The sequence below is a fragment of the Sycon ciliatum genome, chromosome 1, assembly GCF_964019385.1.
Source record: "Sycon ciliatum chromosome 1, ocSycCili1.1, whole genome shotgun sequence".
NCBI classification, from domain to species: Eukaryota; Metazoa; Porifera; class Calcarea; order Leucosolenida; family Sycettidae; genus Sycon; species Sycon ciliatum.
In genome coordinates, this window is record NC_088643.1 from 89,813,560 (window position 1) to 89,827,680 (window position 14,121).

Below are 14,121 nucleotides of genomic sequence, written 5' to 3' on the forward strand. Positions count from 1 at the left end.
CTCACGCTGCTATCTGGTGTTCACAAGATGTTTGTCGCGCTGGAAACGGCGGAGCGTCTCTGTAAGTTTGTATCCCTGGTGATGTTTGTGCCTAGAGAGCACAGTAGTGCCTACTAGTGGTGCTCTTCAGGCACAATCTTCCTCAGCCTACTCAAGCTCAACTGATGAGGGGTGAATTCCCCGAAACACTGTGTATTGAGCAGGGAGTGGTGCTTTCTTGCAGGTTTGCCGAGTCGAAGGTTCGATGGACTTCTCGTGTGCTCTGGATGGCAGTCGTGAGTCAGTCAAGTGTCAAGTAACGACTAGTTACGTCGGCGGAATAGCGCGAGCTCCGGTGTGGGGAGCAAACCCTTTCTTACAAATCATCGCCGAAGTCGCAACCACTACTTCGTATTGGTATTGAATGTCGGAATGAGTGAGTGCTCGAGCGAGGACTGCAAGTGCAAGGTACTAACTACTATTACTACTATACTAGGTGGGCAACGCTGTTATGTCCCGCATGGTTGAAGATACGTGACGTGCCGAGGACGGTCAAGACGGCCATTTGGCTCGTCTTCCGGACTGACTGTAGTAGCTAACCAACTTTTGCCAAGTTTTGGACTTCTTGAAGATTCCACTGTGGACCATGTACATGTGCCAGTAGTAGGCCCAGTACACACGAGAACACCCCCATTTCCATGATTTCATGGGCCCACTGCATGTAGACTGGCGAACTGAACTAACTAATTACTTCTGAAGTGTAGACTGTAGTATACCATGGTATACAGGTCTGTCCAGGCCCAGCCACTGAGCCAGGCATGGCATGCAGGCAAGAAGGTCAGGGAGTGGGTCTGTGGTTTTCCGTTAGTTCAACTGGCAGCCACTCCGTTGCTGCTGGTAGATCCACCATGATCTACCGCGAGTACCGGAGCTCGCCTTTCACTTCAGCAAAGACAGCATGTTCAGCCTCACTCCCCCCCCCCTCAGGCTTCAAAGACATCAAGAGCTACAAACCAGAGACATCATCCCCCATTATTTATTACCGGTATGCATGTAAGGTGTGCAAGGCATAGGCATAGTGGTGGCCTGCGGAAGCGAAGGCTAGTTTGTGTGCTTCTGAACATTCAAGCGATGCCAACGCGAATCCCGCGAATTATTATTATTTTTTTTTTTTATTAATTTTAATATGCATTATACAGCGAGCGCGCGAGTCGTTTTGTCGATCACGCTGACGCGTAAAGAAATTCACGAGTGCACTTTTTTTTACCAAAAATACCGTAGATCATCAGCTAGCTACATGTAGCTAGCTAGCGAGCGCTGCACTGATCATGTTGTTTTCAAACTTTTTTTCTGAGCTGAAGAGGAATTATTACCCAATTATCATTTTTGTTAGTTTTTGGTGCTGGGCTATCTCTCTTTGAATTTGAACAGCTGTCGTGTTGAGATTTGCAATTTTATACATCCCATGCTCGTGTCTCTGTTTCAATATTGATGTGGCTTCTTATTGGGCATTTCTCCGACCAACCTACGAACTAAGTTCAGCACAATAATAGTGAATTGCAGTCTGGCGCCGAGGCCTGAGGTACTTCTTGTATACTAATAGAATGGAGGCTTTGAATGTCCTGCAGAAAGATCTGGAGAAAGCCGAGTCCAGCTTGAAATCTGTAGATTCGAAAATAAAGGAAACAACTGGATTCGACCCCAATGAAAGACGGTAAAGTGAATTTAGCATGACACAGCATACTGATACTAGACTGTGAAAGTGGGCATGTGTTTATAAACATAGCTTCACGGCTGTAGGGACGTGAAGAGAAACAGTGAGCTAACGTCCTCCATTTTATTTTGTAATGAACTACCACCGTATGCATACACCAGTACATCTACAGTACAAAGTCCAAACAATCCTCAGCAGCTCACTCTCCATTTGCACTTCTCAAGTAGACCGTCTCCCACTGCATGGTCATGACTGTGGGTCAGGAACTATATGTAACGGGTGGGAGCATTTACTTTATTTAACCCCACTTGGAGTTGACTCAACTTTGATGATTCGCATAGATGCGTTCGAATCAAAAGCCTGCAAAAACAATTACTTCCGTCAATTGCAGCAGTGTACTGAGAACCCGGAATGAAGGAAACCTTAGTTGCTGATATGACAGTGATAGGAACATCACAACACAAGTACACACTGGAAATACTGAGAAGGTGTTTTCAGACACTTTTTCTATTCCAGGCTCAGAATAGCGCTCCGATTTGTCTTGGAGTTGGTGTGTGCGCGCGTGCATGTATGCGTCTGTGTGCCGTGGGCCGGTGTATATCATGTGATTGATCAATAAATCATGTGAGTGGCCAAGAAGCATAGGTCACGTATCAGCACCAGCTCGTGTCTAGTGCGTGTGTTTGTCCAGCGAGGGAACTGCCAGCTCACTGTACACTCACTATGCTTGGTCTTTACCTGGGTCAACATTAGGCCTAGTCAACATGTGTGTTATTCAAACACAGATACTTTGCAGCTCAGTTTACTGCTGGCATTGACTAATTGCAATGTGTTGCCGTTGCTTGTTTTGCATTTAGGACACGTGTGGTGAGTCGCGTCGGAGTCAATGCAATTCCGATAAGGTGAGTGCCAAAGGCAGCAGCCGACTTGCAACATGTACTTGTACTTAGCATGCTGGATACCGTCTTTTCTGCAGTCCAAGCTTGTTTTTAGCAAAATAATGTCACGTTTAATTTGTATATTTTGCACCATCATGAATGCTTGGAGTAAGTATGAGCGACAGGATTTCTGGCCTATTTTTTTAGATGTGAAAGTGCCACTTTGACCCTGGGAGGATTCAGTGTACCTTCAGGAAAAGGGTTGGCATGCCTAACCGCACACGTATATGATGTAGACAAATGTATATTAGGAAGTTATAATGCTGGGATTACCTCTAGTAGGATTTTGTTGATGCATTTTTTTGACAATCATGGCTTTCCCACTTCGCTTTCGAAATTTGTCTTTCCTGTCTGGTCTGTGCAGGCGAACCATCAGTGGGGAGCGGCGACTCTCTCAGAGCGATGATGCCCCCGGTGCCAAGCGTTTTAGAGGGTTAGTCATCGACCTGCTCTGCACTTTCAGTGTGTCAGCTTGCTGTCAACTACTTGTAGCTGAAAGAATTGATGACGATTTTTCTGACCATGCTTTTATTTAGACCCGATTCTTCGGACACGCGACCAGTCAGACGAACCGTTCAGATGTCTAGCTCTGTGTCTAGCAGTAGAGAGTGTGATGAGCGTGCCCCTCCGATCCAATCTTCTGTGGTACGCTCGGTACCCGAACGACCTCCTCGCAGTACAAGACAAACTGATCCGCACAGTATGGCACGGTAAGTTAAACAGCTCATCCTCGCAATTCAATGAATTCATACATGCACCTATTAGACGCTGCACTTAGATAGTACCTTGTGGTGTCACATTGACTCATAGCTACCATTATCACATTATAGCCTTATTCTTTTCTTTTACAGTTCCTCTGATATCCATACATCTGACATGTGTTCCTCTGATATGTTCAGGAATCCTGCTTGCTAGGTATCCTTTGAAGAGTCCTCGAAGTATAACAACCAATACAATTCGCACTGTTTTATAAACTTCCTTGTTTGCACTTTAGCACAGCTGAGAAATAGCGATGGAAACTGGTACATGGATGTCTACAGCCGGATTTACTGAATGAACTGTGCTTGTGCCTTCGTTTTTGCTGTTGGCACTGGCAGCGGTAGTGTTATTGTTGGTGTTATTGGTGTTTTCTTTTTTTTTGGTGTGTGTGTGTGCAGAAATCGTCGCATGTTCGGAATGCTAATGGGTACACTACAGAAGTTTAAATCGGACGATAGTAATGCTACAACTCAGGTAGGAACACTCAGCAGGTGCATGTGGGCCTTCAGCATAGGATATCGACTTCACACATTTTTAATGCATCGATGAAGGTGGATGATGTCAAATGAATGCTCAGCACGATGTTCAGTTCAGTTTTAGCTTGCAGTTGTACTGGTGAGGCGTCGTCGGGCGAAGCAGTTAGTGGTAGCTTCCTCCAGCATCCTGCAGCATTGAGTAGCTCGCTATTGAAGCTGAGCAGTGGCTAGTGGATTGTAGCCTTCGCATCCATCACGGTGCTAATGTAGTTTGAAAGAACCTTCCGGTCACGTTTGTTATCTTTTCTTCTGATTGAAGTGATGATTGTCGAAATCTATGGACGCCTGTTCAATGAATCAGCGATCAGCTCGAGGGTATTCTGGATTTCGCAGTGCATAATTATAGTGTTGGAAAAAAGTTTGTTGAAGCGATTAGGATATTCTTCCTTCTGTCTGTACTTGTCATTCAGTCTCAGAAGCAGAAAGAAATTGATGCGCGCTTGGAAGAGACACGGAAGAAGGATCGCGAGGAAACAGTAAGGCAACGCGAAGAGCTCTACCGTGCGCGGCGTGAACAGTCACAGGCTGTTAACCAGATCAAAAGTCAAATTGAACTGGTTGAGCTGGTACGTATTCGGTGATCCTTGTTGTATAGTCTGGGCTTGGTGCTTGTTTGTGAGCAAATCGATTCGTTGCCTTCTGAGCATAACCATGTAGACGTGCAGTTATTATTAAATGGTGGTGGCGACTTTGGTGATATTTATGAGGAAGTTGGTTGCTCCTACCACTGGAGCTCACGCTTTCCCCTCCAACTAGGGAGTGGTGCAGGGTCTGCTTTCTTGCAGGTTTGCCGAGTCGAAGGATCGATGGACTTCTCGTGTACTCTGGATGGCAGTTGTGAGTCAGTCAAGTCGGCGGGGAAAGCGCAAGCCCCAGTGCTGGGAGCAACCAACATTCTTGTGTACTGTCCTGTTCTATGAATTTCGGCCTCATAGGGTAGAGTGGGCACTGCCTGCTGCTAACTAATGCTGCTGTAAATCAGCTGATTTTGGGGAGCATACAATCCTGGTAAATCTTGAGAACCTCCTATTCATAAGCGGCAAGCTTTCGTAAAATGGACCCAGGATAGTTACCGGAGGTTTGCATACTGTATACCACCTTTATTCCGGTATAATTTAAATTTCGGTAACTTTCGGTAGGGGTCCTGGATCACCTAATTTAACATTACACCTAAAAAATTTCCGAAATACTAAAAATATGCTTGAATCGTTTGCAGGCAACCTGCCTACACTCAAGAGAGCACTGCATTTCACACAAATCCATTGATATCGTTACAACGTTTCGGTCTTTATGACCATCATCAGGAATGAAGTGGACATGGAAAGAACAGCAGTATAAAAGAAGGAGGCAAGCAAGCAAAGCGCGGTACATAGTGACAGCGCGCGTAGAGAAGTGCAAAGCACGTCATGGCGGGTGTGCATTACTACATGTACATGACAACACAAGCACAAACGGCGAGGAAAGTAGATACTGCGCTACAGCAGTGATACAAGCCCAGTTCCAGTCTCACACCACCAGTGAGGTGTGTAGAGCCCCGCGCCACTCGCAGTAAATAACAGCTGTATTCAATGCCGGCAAAGCGCACTGGTCAGTACAACAACATCCCATGCATGATGCTAAAGCCAAGTAGTAAAGGTAGCTGAGCAAGAAAGATGATTGCAGACCATGGTAGAATATGGAAGAGCATACTCCATAAAAGGTGGTAACCAAGGTACGTGAAGGCATGCATTGCCCACACACATGTGCCGAGTGTATCACCCAGAACGCATGCTAGAAGCCAATAAGGCCGCACAGGTGGTGTTATAGCAGGAAAATATGTATAAAAAATCATGAAAATCACTGCCACATCCCAAATCATGAAAATCACTGAATGTCGAGAATGTCATGTACCGTATTTCCTCGATTAATGGACCATGCTCGAATAATAGACCATGCTCAAATAGTAGACCCTCCTAGAGGCCTCACGGAAAAATAGTAGACCATGCCCGAATAAGAGACCCGGTCTCTTATTTGAGTTCATCGCTTTGCGCATGCTCACTAAGAAAGCACGTGGTGGATCAAAAAAGGTTGCGATTTTAGGTTGCGCAGCTACAATGTTTGTAGTGGCTAGTGCTTTCTTTCATTATTTGAGCACGGTCCACTATAATCTATGTTTTCATCGGCACATCGCTGGAAATGGTGGATTTTTAATACGTCATAATATAGAAGTTCTATATTATGACGTGTTAAAAATCCACCATTTCCAGCGATGTGCCGATGAAAATATAGTGGACCGTGCTCAAATAATTGACCATGCCCAAATAAGAGACCGGGGGTCCAGCCCTCTTCAAAAAACAAAAGACCGGGTCTATTAATCGAGGAAATACGGTACATGTATGTACTAGCAAGAGTCCATAGTGCACTCTGGGTACTAATGTCGTGGACATTGAAATCCGGTCCCACGTCTAGCGGCCCCACGGCGCTGGCCATGCAGCCATGGGTAAGCGGTTCACACATGCAGCGCGCTGGTCCCATCGGATCAACATGACTGTGCACTGCATTCAACGTTCTGTGCACCCTGAGGGCGCCGGCCCCGGTCATTCGACTGGATTTCCATGTCCACGACAGTAGTATGTGGAGCCGGAGAGTATACAAGTAGTGCAAGTGCCACATACTTTTTTTCTTTCTTTCTTTTTTGGTGCCATGTACCGAATTTATCCTTACACCGAAAGGTCAGGGGTTGGCTTTTACCGAAATTTTACAGCACCGAAAATAAGGTGATATGCAGTATTACTATTTAAATACTACTTGTACGATACAGCATTCCTGTAACCAGCAAACTCAGGGGAAGTTGCAGGCCCTCACACAATTTAGGAAAGTTCAATGTTTACGAAAGTTTGTATTCCGTCATGATGGATATTATTCGTTATGATTCTGATTGATTCAGTTCACCATACATTGATACAGTCCTGCACTCATTCGTTTTATCACTGGGTGCGTTATTGTGAGTGCACATGTACAAGTGCAGGGGTAATGTCGGTGGCCTGTCAAGATTTGGGTAGAGAACGCTGAACTCTGTGTGTTTGCTTTGTGCCTTGGTTCATCAGCAAAAGCAATGGGTGGCGCACAAAGATGAACTGAGGGACAGCGGCTCTATCCTGACCAAAGCTCGCCCGTCTATTTTCTACTCACCTGCCGTGCACACGAGAAAAACCGAAAAATTGGTAGAGGAGACTCAACGAAGATTAGACGGTCAGTAGATTGTGCTTGCCCCTGTTGATTTGGCCATAAACTACACGTGTATCCGTGCATGTATATCATCCACATACTAGTATAGTGCCACGCAAGGTGCACAGTGCCTGTCAACCATGTTGTGTCGCTCCTCCTGGTCTTTAGTTATTTCGATTTATGTGTGCACTACGGTATTGTCCCTTGCCTAGTAGATTGCAGCAGGTGCTTGTAAACATAGATGTCATCCTCCCGGCTGACCATTTCCTGTTGTCCATCAAGGCATCAACCTGCAATGTGCATGACCATCTGCCCACATAGAGTGTCAGCGAAGAAGTGCGCAGTCAGTCTGTGTTGCTTGCTAGTGATCGAAGTGATATGCTTACTGACAAATTGCTGCTCTAATTGTGTACTGGCTGTAACTTATCCGTGCTCCACCATTAGCCACCAGGTAGCCTGGGACATGTCGGCATGTAGTCTCCAGTCAGTGAATATTGCTACTGTAGTGAATGTGCTTTGAAGTTCCGTGAAGTGTGGCGTAACCTCTGTGTGGGTGCTCATGTGTGTGTGTTGCGTTGCTTCTATGTTCCATTTGTGTGTTAACAGAGGAAGCAACCAGTCGTCATGAGGCACTTCTTTCCAGTGCGAAAGGCAAGGCCGAGGAGGAGACAAATGACAGAGAGCAGCAAAGAGCGACTAAACGAGGCTCTGCCATCACTGTGCCTGACGATGAGGATGGGCTTACCTTTGATGCTGCAGCAGATGGTATCACGGGTCTTCCCGGGGTAGAGGAGGAAGACGCGAGTGCCGATGTGAAAGTAGAGGATGATGAGCAAGATTCGGACGGCTCTGCAGCCAAAGCAGATGGGGCGGTGAAGGAGGAGTCGCCGGATGACCGGGCATCTTGAGACAATTCTATGTCTCTGTAGATAGAGTTGCCGCCGTGGCTGTGATGCTGGCAGCAGTACCGGCAGCTGCGTTGATGCTGGTGACTACATTCAAAGGGTTTTGCGCATAGTGCCGGCAACCTGGCTACCAACGATGAGTCTACCATGCTCGTCTTCTGGGAGATCAACTCCTATTCTGTACCAGTGGTGAGAAACTGTGTGACGTTTATAGTCTCAATTCTGCAATACTACAAATGTAGTGTTATACAGGTTCCTGGGGACTTACCTTGTACTTACGTTTGTGGTGCCATGGAGAAGGCCTTTGAAAAGGTGTCCTGCGAGTAGGCAGTTGGAGGGGGACACAACTGTTTTAACTTCTTTCTTGTGATGTTTCTGTCGTTTGTTGAGTTAGATCCATGAGATCTGGTTGTGTGATGTTACTGATGTACATATCACATATGTATACTGGTCTTATTCATGTGCAATAATTAGTCCTGTGGAAGACATTTGTTGTATACGAGTACAACTCTCATAGTGTATGTGTGTAGACATGTGTATGTTAAACTATGTTTGTCTGGCTGGCTGTCTCTGCGAAAGCGATTTTTATCTGGACAATGATTTAATACCAGGAAAAGTCCAGCCAAAGTTCTTGTTATTTTAGGGAAAATGCAACAGAATGTAGCCGAATCACAATGCAGGAGCAACACTCGACTTTGGATACTAATTCAGGGTTATGGTATAGGGCTTGAAAGTGATGGCGTCAAAACGGCCAGGGAGTAGTAAGTTGACTTCAGATTTCTAATTTTGGATCCACTAAGGTGTGACTTTGCTATTGCCTAAGTATGTGGGTGCATAGCAACCCACTCATGTCGCATGCAGGTGTGACTTTTATTTCGCCACCAGTTGTAACCCCGCCCCCAGTAGCCAAATCAGTCAGTTTCACTGGCTACATCACCATGCTGTGGATAAGACCGCTTGAAATGTGCTTGCATCCATACAAAAACTGGATCCAAGTGGATCCAGTTTTTGAATTTTTGAAATTGTTGCTATGCTGTGACGTAGCACTTTCAAGCCCTATTAGATGACCAACAACATAATTCAGGGTTCTAGCCATGGGGGGGGGGGGGGGGGGTGCAGCCCCCCCTACTTATTTGTCGATTTTTGTGTCTTTTCATGCCATTCAACGAAATTGCAGTCTCTAGTCACTATTAGAGGGTTCACAACGGCACATTTATGTGGGGTGAAGTCGGGGTTCGCCCCAGAACGTTGCATTTGGCATGGCAAGACACTTTTAGAAAACGGAGCAATGGGTTACCATGGTTACGGGGTTACTGTCTCTCCCCCCCCCCCCGCACACACACACACACACACACACACTACTATGTTTACCTGGCTACTAGAACCCTGCTAATAGTAATATGACTTGTAGACTACTGCATCCTTTTTTCTCTTGTCAAATCTTGGTACAACGCGTACATCAGAGCTGGAGTGCTGCCGCCCAATAGCGGACTGAAAACTACTAGTAGTAGGATCATAACCCCGGGGTTATGTACTCTTGGTAGGATGAAAAGAGCACAGACGAAACCAATACAGACAAAACCAGAGGCAAATGGTATCAAATGCGAATGCCCGCCCCAGCAACCGCCAAGGTGAGTCCAACTGCACCGGCCGAAGATTCCGGTATCCGCGCAAACACATCACGCTGGACTGGAGAAGGGCAAAACTCGCACCCAAGACATACACAGCTGTATGCTTCTCCAGTCTTCGCGGCTTGAAGAGAAGCTATCCGCTTGTAGTTGTAGAGCGACTCCGCGTGTTTGCCCAAACCACCAGTGCCAGTGGTAGAGAATATGGCCCGAACAAACGACGAATGCTCTATGTCGCGGACACGTACTAGTAATCGTTGCTCGTAGCAGCGCCGCTTCTCCTCGTGCTTGGTGTAGCAGGAAGCAAGTAATTAAAAAGGCGATCCTGTTTTAAGGGGCTGTCCCTAAATATCGAACTTTTTTCACCAAACGAATTATTTTAGTTTAGACCCAACCCCGGGCCCTAGGCCCTCCGGCCCTCCCTCCCCCTCAGAACGTAAAAAATGTTGACATACATGCATATACAACGGCCATGTATACGAATCAATGTTTTCTGAAACGAAATTGGTCCACCCCGGCCCCCTCCCACCCCATAAACGAAATTATTTCGTTTTGTGAAAAAAGTTCGATATTTATGGACAGCCTAGCCCCTTTACTTTAATAATACAGTGGTCCCTCTATAATCCGGCACCATTTGTGCCACGAAAATCTGCTGGATTAGGGAGGGTGCTGGATTAACAAATCTGATCTACTGCTGCAATGTGCATGAAGAGGACATTTGGCTACTGAAAATTGTGCCGGTTTATCGAGGGTGCTGGATTATAAAGTGCCGGATTAGAGAGACGACTGTACTGCATGCATGCTGCACTGAGCGCTGCGCATGCTGGTAGCAAGCAGGGAGTTGTACACTATCAAGAGTACATAACCCCCCATGTACTCTTGACACTAGGGAGGTTTACAGTCCATTCAGAAAAAAATGGGTCCTGGCTCTGGCGAGCTCCCGTATTTGGCGATTTTTCGTGATTTCATCGTACACAGTGCAGTGCTGCGAACTTTGAAATTTGAAAAAGGGTCCAAAAGGGTGCCTGAACTGGGGTTCGAACCGCAGAATGCACTGTTGCAGGCGGGGTCAAACGGCCTGGATTTTGATGGTTTTTTCCAATTCAGTGCTTTTGGGGCAAAACCTGGCCGAAATCCTATTCTTGCTATGGCTTGCTTTTTGGACAAAAAAACTTCAGAAACATAATTGGAAGAGGATTCCATATGGGATTGCAGAAAAAAATTCTAAAAAAACTCAACGTTTGACCCATTTATGGCCAAAAGCTAGAAGTTCATTTTTTTCTGAATGGACTTTAGTCCCACGTAATCCGTGGGTACTTTACGTGGGTGCACCACGTGATACTCAGTGACCCACGTACAGACGTTTTCTGATTCACGACATACCGTGTATGGAGGCTCACCCACGTTCCGCCAGAACGTGGGTGAAAATCAGAATGGAGCGCATTGTGCGAGCTGTGAGGGTGCTCAGCTGAATAAGTTTCCGAAGCACGAAATCAAAATATTGGATGAGCTTCTTAGGCCGGGGTAGCTTCGTCTTTGACCAGGTTTTGGCCTTTCGCTTCATGCTTTTGTTTGTTCCGTGTGACTAAACACAACATTGCAACGTGGGTGCCCTTCATCCACTTTACGTGGATCACCCACGTACGCGTTTCCGTTACGTGGGAACTAAACCTCCCTACTATGGATATTACCCAAGTACGAGGGTGTTACCTCCCGAATATCATCCCGACTGCGTAGCAGGAGGGATGATATGAGGGTACGGTAACACCCGAGTACGCGGGTCAATATCCTACTTATCCCAGGTACATCTACGCATTTTGGGGATCGACGCAACTGCGTTCTGAATACAATTACCAAGGTACAGCTATACCAAAAACAAGATGCTGCCTTTCTTTTCAATCCAATCAAGGTTTGAGAGCGATGGAGCTCAGGAGACAAGTTGCATTTTTGTAGTTGGACTAGAGAATTGACGAAGATTGCACTGTTATGATACATAGTCAGTTGGTTCAAAGTAAGGGCCATACTTCAAGTCACGGTGAGATACAACGTCATTGTGGATGCTGGTGCTGACTTCCTTGTCATTGGATCGGCGTGGAACTTTCAACGGTTTGGGATCCTTGCTGAACACTGTCCGTGCAGGCAGTAACCACATTGTACATATCGTCGGACATAGGCACCAGTGAGTAAAGACTTTAAGTGCATTTCGTTGTATCAAGACTCTTGGTTGTATCACTATCAGCCACTAGTCTATGCAATCAGAAGAATGTTAATCTTGTTATATTATAGGCATACTGGATTTGTAGCAGCATCTACGTTTTAGATTGTTCTTGTGGTAATCGAGCTGGATACGATGTCATGATAGTCACTGCGGGTCGCATCTTGCATCCATATCTTATCTACATCATACATGGATTGCTGAGCTCTTCTTCTTTCACACTGTTGAATATTCTGTACAAGATTTTTCCTCTCACTTTCACGTCTTGTACTTTTCGAGTTGTTGCGGTATATCTCCTTGCAATTACCGTAAAGTACCGTTGATCCGCCCCCTCTCTAATTCCCGCCCCCTGTCGATTTTCTCCTTGTGAAGCGACTTCGGCGTATACAACGAAATACGATGTTGAACCGACGCATACACTGCTGTACACAATACATGCCAATCCAGGATCAAAATGTGCACAATCCAGCACATTGAGACTGATCCTCTACGTTGTTGTACATCGTACTGCACTTGACAGCCTTGATCTAATTCCCGCCCCCTGCCGAAAACCCAGCTGGGAAGCGACATGGCGTGGGGGCGGATCAACGGTACTTTACGGTACATGTAGTAATTTTCACTCGGATGGTGACACTTTGTGTAGTTTTCGAGTTTACAAAGAGTGAATAAGAACTGATGCACTTCGAAGTCTCCTTTGTGTCGTAGTGTTGAGTTGAATAGTGATTGGAGTTCATTGTTTGTTTGTGTGGAATCTGGTTTTGGACGTAGTCGCGGAGGTAAGTTCTCTCCGTTCACTTTTACTGTACCGACGGTGCACTCTGCATTGGCATGCTCTCACCCTCTCACGGTTCTGTGTAGTGCATTTTGTCGCTGGGTTCTGATCGAAAGGACTCCAGTGGCAAGATGCATTGCATCGAATCGAGAGGGGGTGAGGGCATGCCAATGCAGGGTGCACCGTAGTAGGTACGGTGAAAGTGAACCCAGTTAATAATGAATATCATCCCGCGCGGGATTGTATTGGCTATTATTTCCCTGTCAGCAAGGCTCCTGATTGGCTGAAACAGGCCTATAGTACCGTACCATGGGATAAGGGGGGTTATGTACTCTTGCCCCCATGCATACATAATACAAAAACTTTTTTTATTATTGTACAATTTTATTGAAACAAAGAAAAATGATGGCACCTACAGTCAGTTTCAAAAAGATTAGCAATCCTGGCGATCGCCCGGGGAGTTTGCCGTCTTACCGTATGCGCGCTCGAGAGCTGGCTGGAAAAACTCACTGTGAACTCGAAGAAATAATCCGCGCGAAAGCATGAAAAATGACAACTCACTCACGTCGGTACATGTACATCTGGTTTACAACATAATGTCGAAAGTGTGGTAAATGTTGACGAGCGGGATGGGTCCTAATTCGTTTCGTGCCCAATTTCTTTGAGCTGCGATGCAATTTACTCTCACGATGTGACGAAAACGACATCGACACAGACTCATTCCCAAGGCCATGACTTGGCAAAGCTATCCGTGTGACTTCGACGACATTTTGAGAAAAGCAGACGCCTGTGAAAGCTGATAGAAGACGGCGTTGACTCCTAAATTCAAATAAATTGGCGATCTTGAAATACTAAAATAATTCTCAAAGAGAAATCGATCGATCGATGTGCCGTTGTATTGAACAACACGTAGCTACAGCGCAATGACTTCCGTGTTCACTCACACCGTTTCAGTGTTGTGGGTGTGTTCACATGGCGTGAACCAGTCAAGTGTTCGGCAGGAAACGCGAGCTCCAACAACAACAAGTCGTTCGGCGCAGCAACCTTCTTTGGCTTGTACTTTTTGTACCAGCGTGATCTGGTGATCACCAAAACAATGAAAAAAAGTTTGACTTGAAGATAGTTCGCATGCGCAAAAAAAAAAAAAAAAAAAAAAAAAACTTGAAGATAGTTTGGGATTTGAACTCACAACTTTATGGTCAGCAGACAGCATTCATAACCACAAGGCCAAAAAGGAAAGGATAAATCGTGGGTTTTGATAAAAAAAATCGATACTCACATCCAGGGCAAATTGTAAACCATGGGAAAAGGCCGGAAACCTGGCCGAAATTATAACTCCTCAACGGCTGGTCCAATTGTTCCGAAACCTTCACAGAACAATTTGCCGTGTCCTAACAAGCCATTCTATGTTATTTGTTGTCCAAATTTCCCTTATCTTCATACTTTTTAAGACCAAAACCTGATTGCT

The 14,121-nt window shown here is 45.8% G+C and overlaps 1 protein-coding gene across 1 annotated transcript; it reads left to right on the forward strand.

The window, feature by feature from the left end:
• The first annotated feature begins 1,321 nt into the window (after positions 1 to 1,321).
• LOC135806329 (pinin-like) lies at positions 1,322 to 8,665 on the forward strand. Its single transcript, XM_065320500.1, has 8 exons — positions 1,322 to 1,693; positions 2,551 to 2,595; positions 2,996 to 3,064; positions 3,168 to 3,341; positions 3,789 to 3,864; positions 4,337 to 4,492; positions 7,013 to 7,157; positions 7,740 to 8,665. The coding sequence occupies exons 1-8, from the start codon at positions 1,584 to 1,586 to the stop codon at positions 8,039 to 8,041; spliced, it is 1,077 nt and encodes a 358-aa protein (XP_065176572.1). The 5' UTR covers positions 1,322 to 1,583; the 3' UTR covers positions 8,042 to 8,665.
• Positions 8,666 to 14,121: the final 5,456 nt, after the last annotated feature.

Bases quoted from the DNA above. Each gene is read 5' to 3' on its own strand.
- LOC135806329 (XM_065320500.1), top strand. From the start codon at position 1,584: ATGGAGGCTTTGAATGTCCTGCAGAAAGATCTGGAGAAAGCCGAGTCC. The intron at 3,342-3,788 runs GTAAGTTAAACA...GTGTGTGTGCAG, and splicing joins GATCCGCACAGTATGGCACG to AAATCGTCGCATGTTCGGAA. The intron at 7,158-7,739 runs GTCAGTAGATTG...GTGTGTTAACAG, and splicing joins GACTCAACGAAGATTAGACG to AGGAAGCAACCAGTCGTCAT.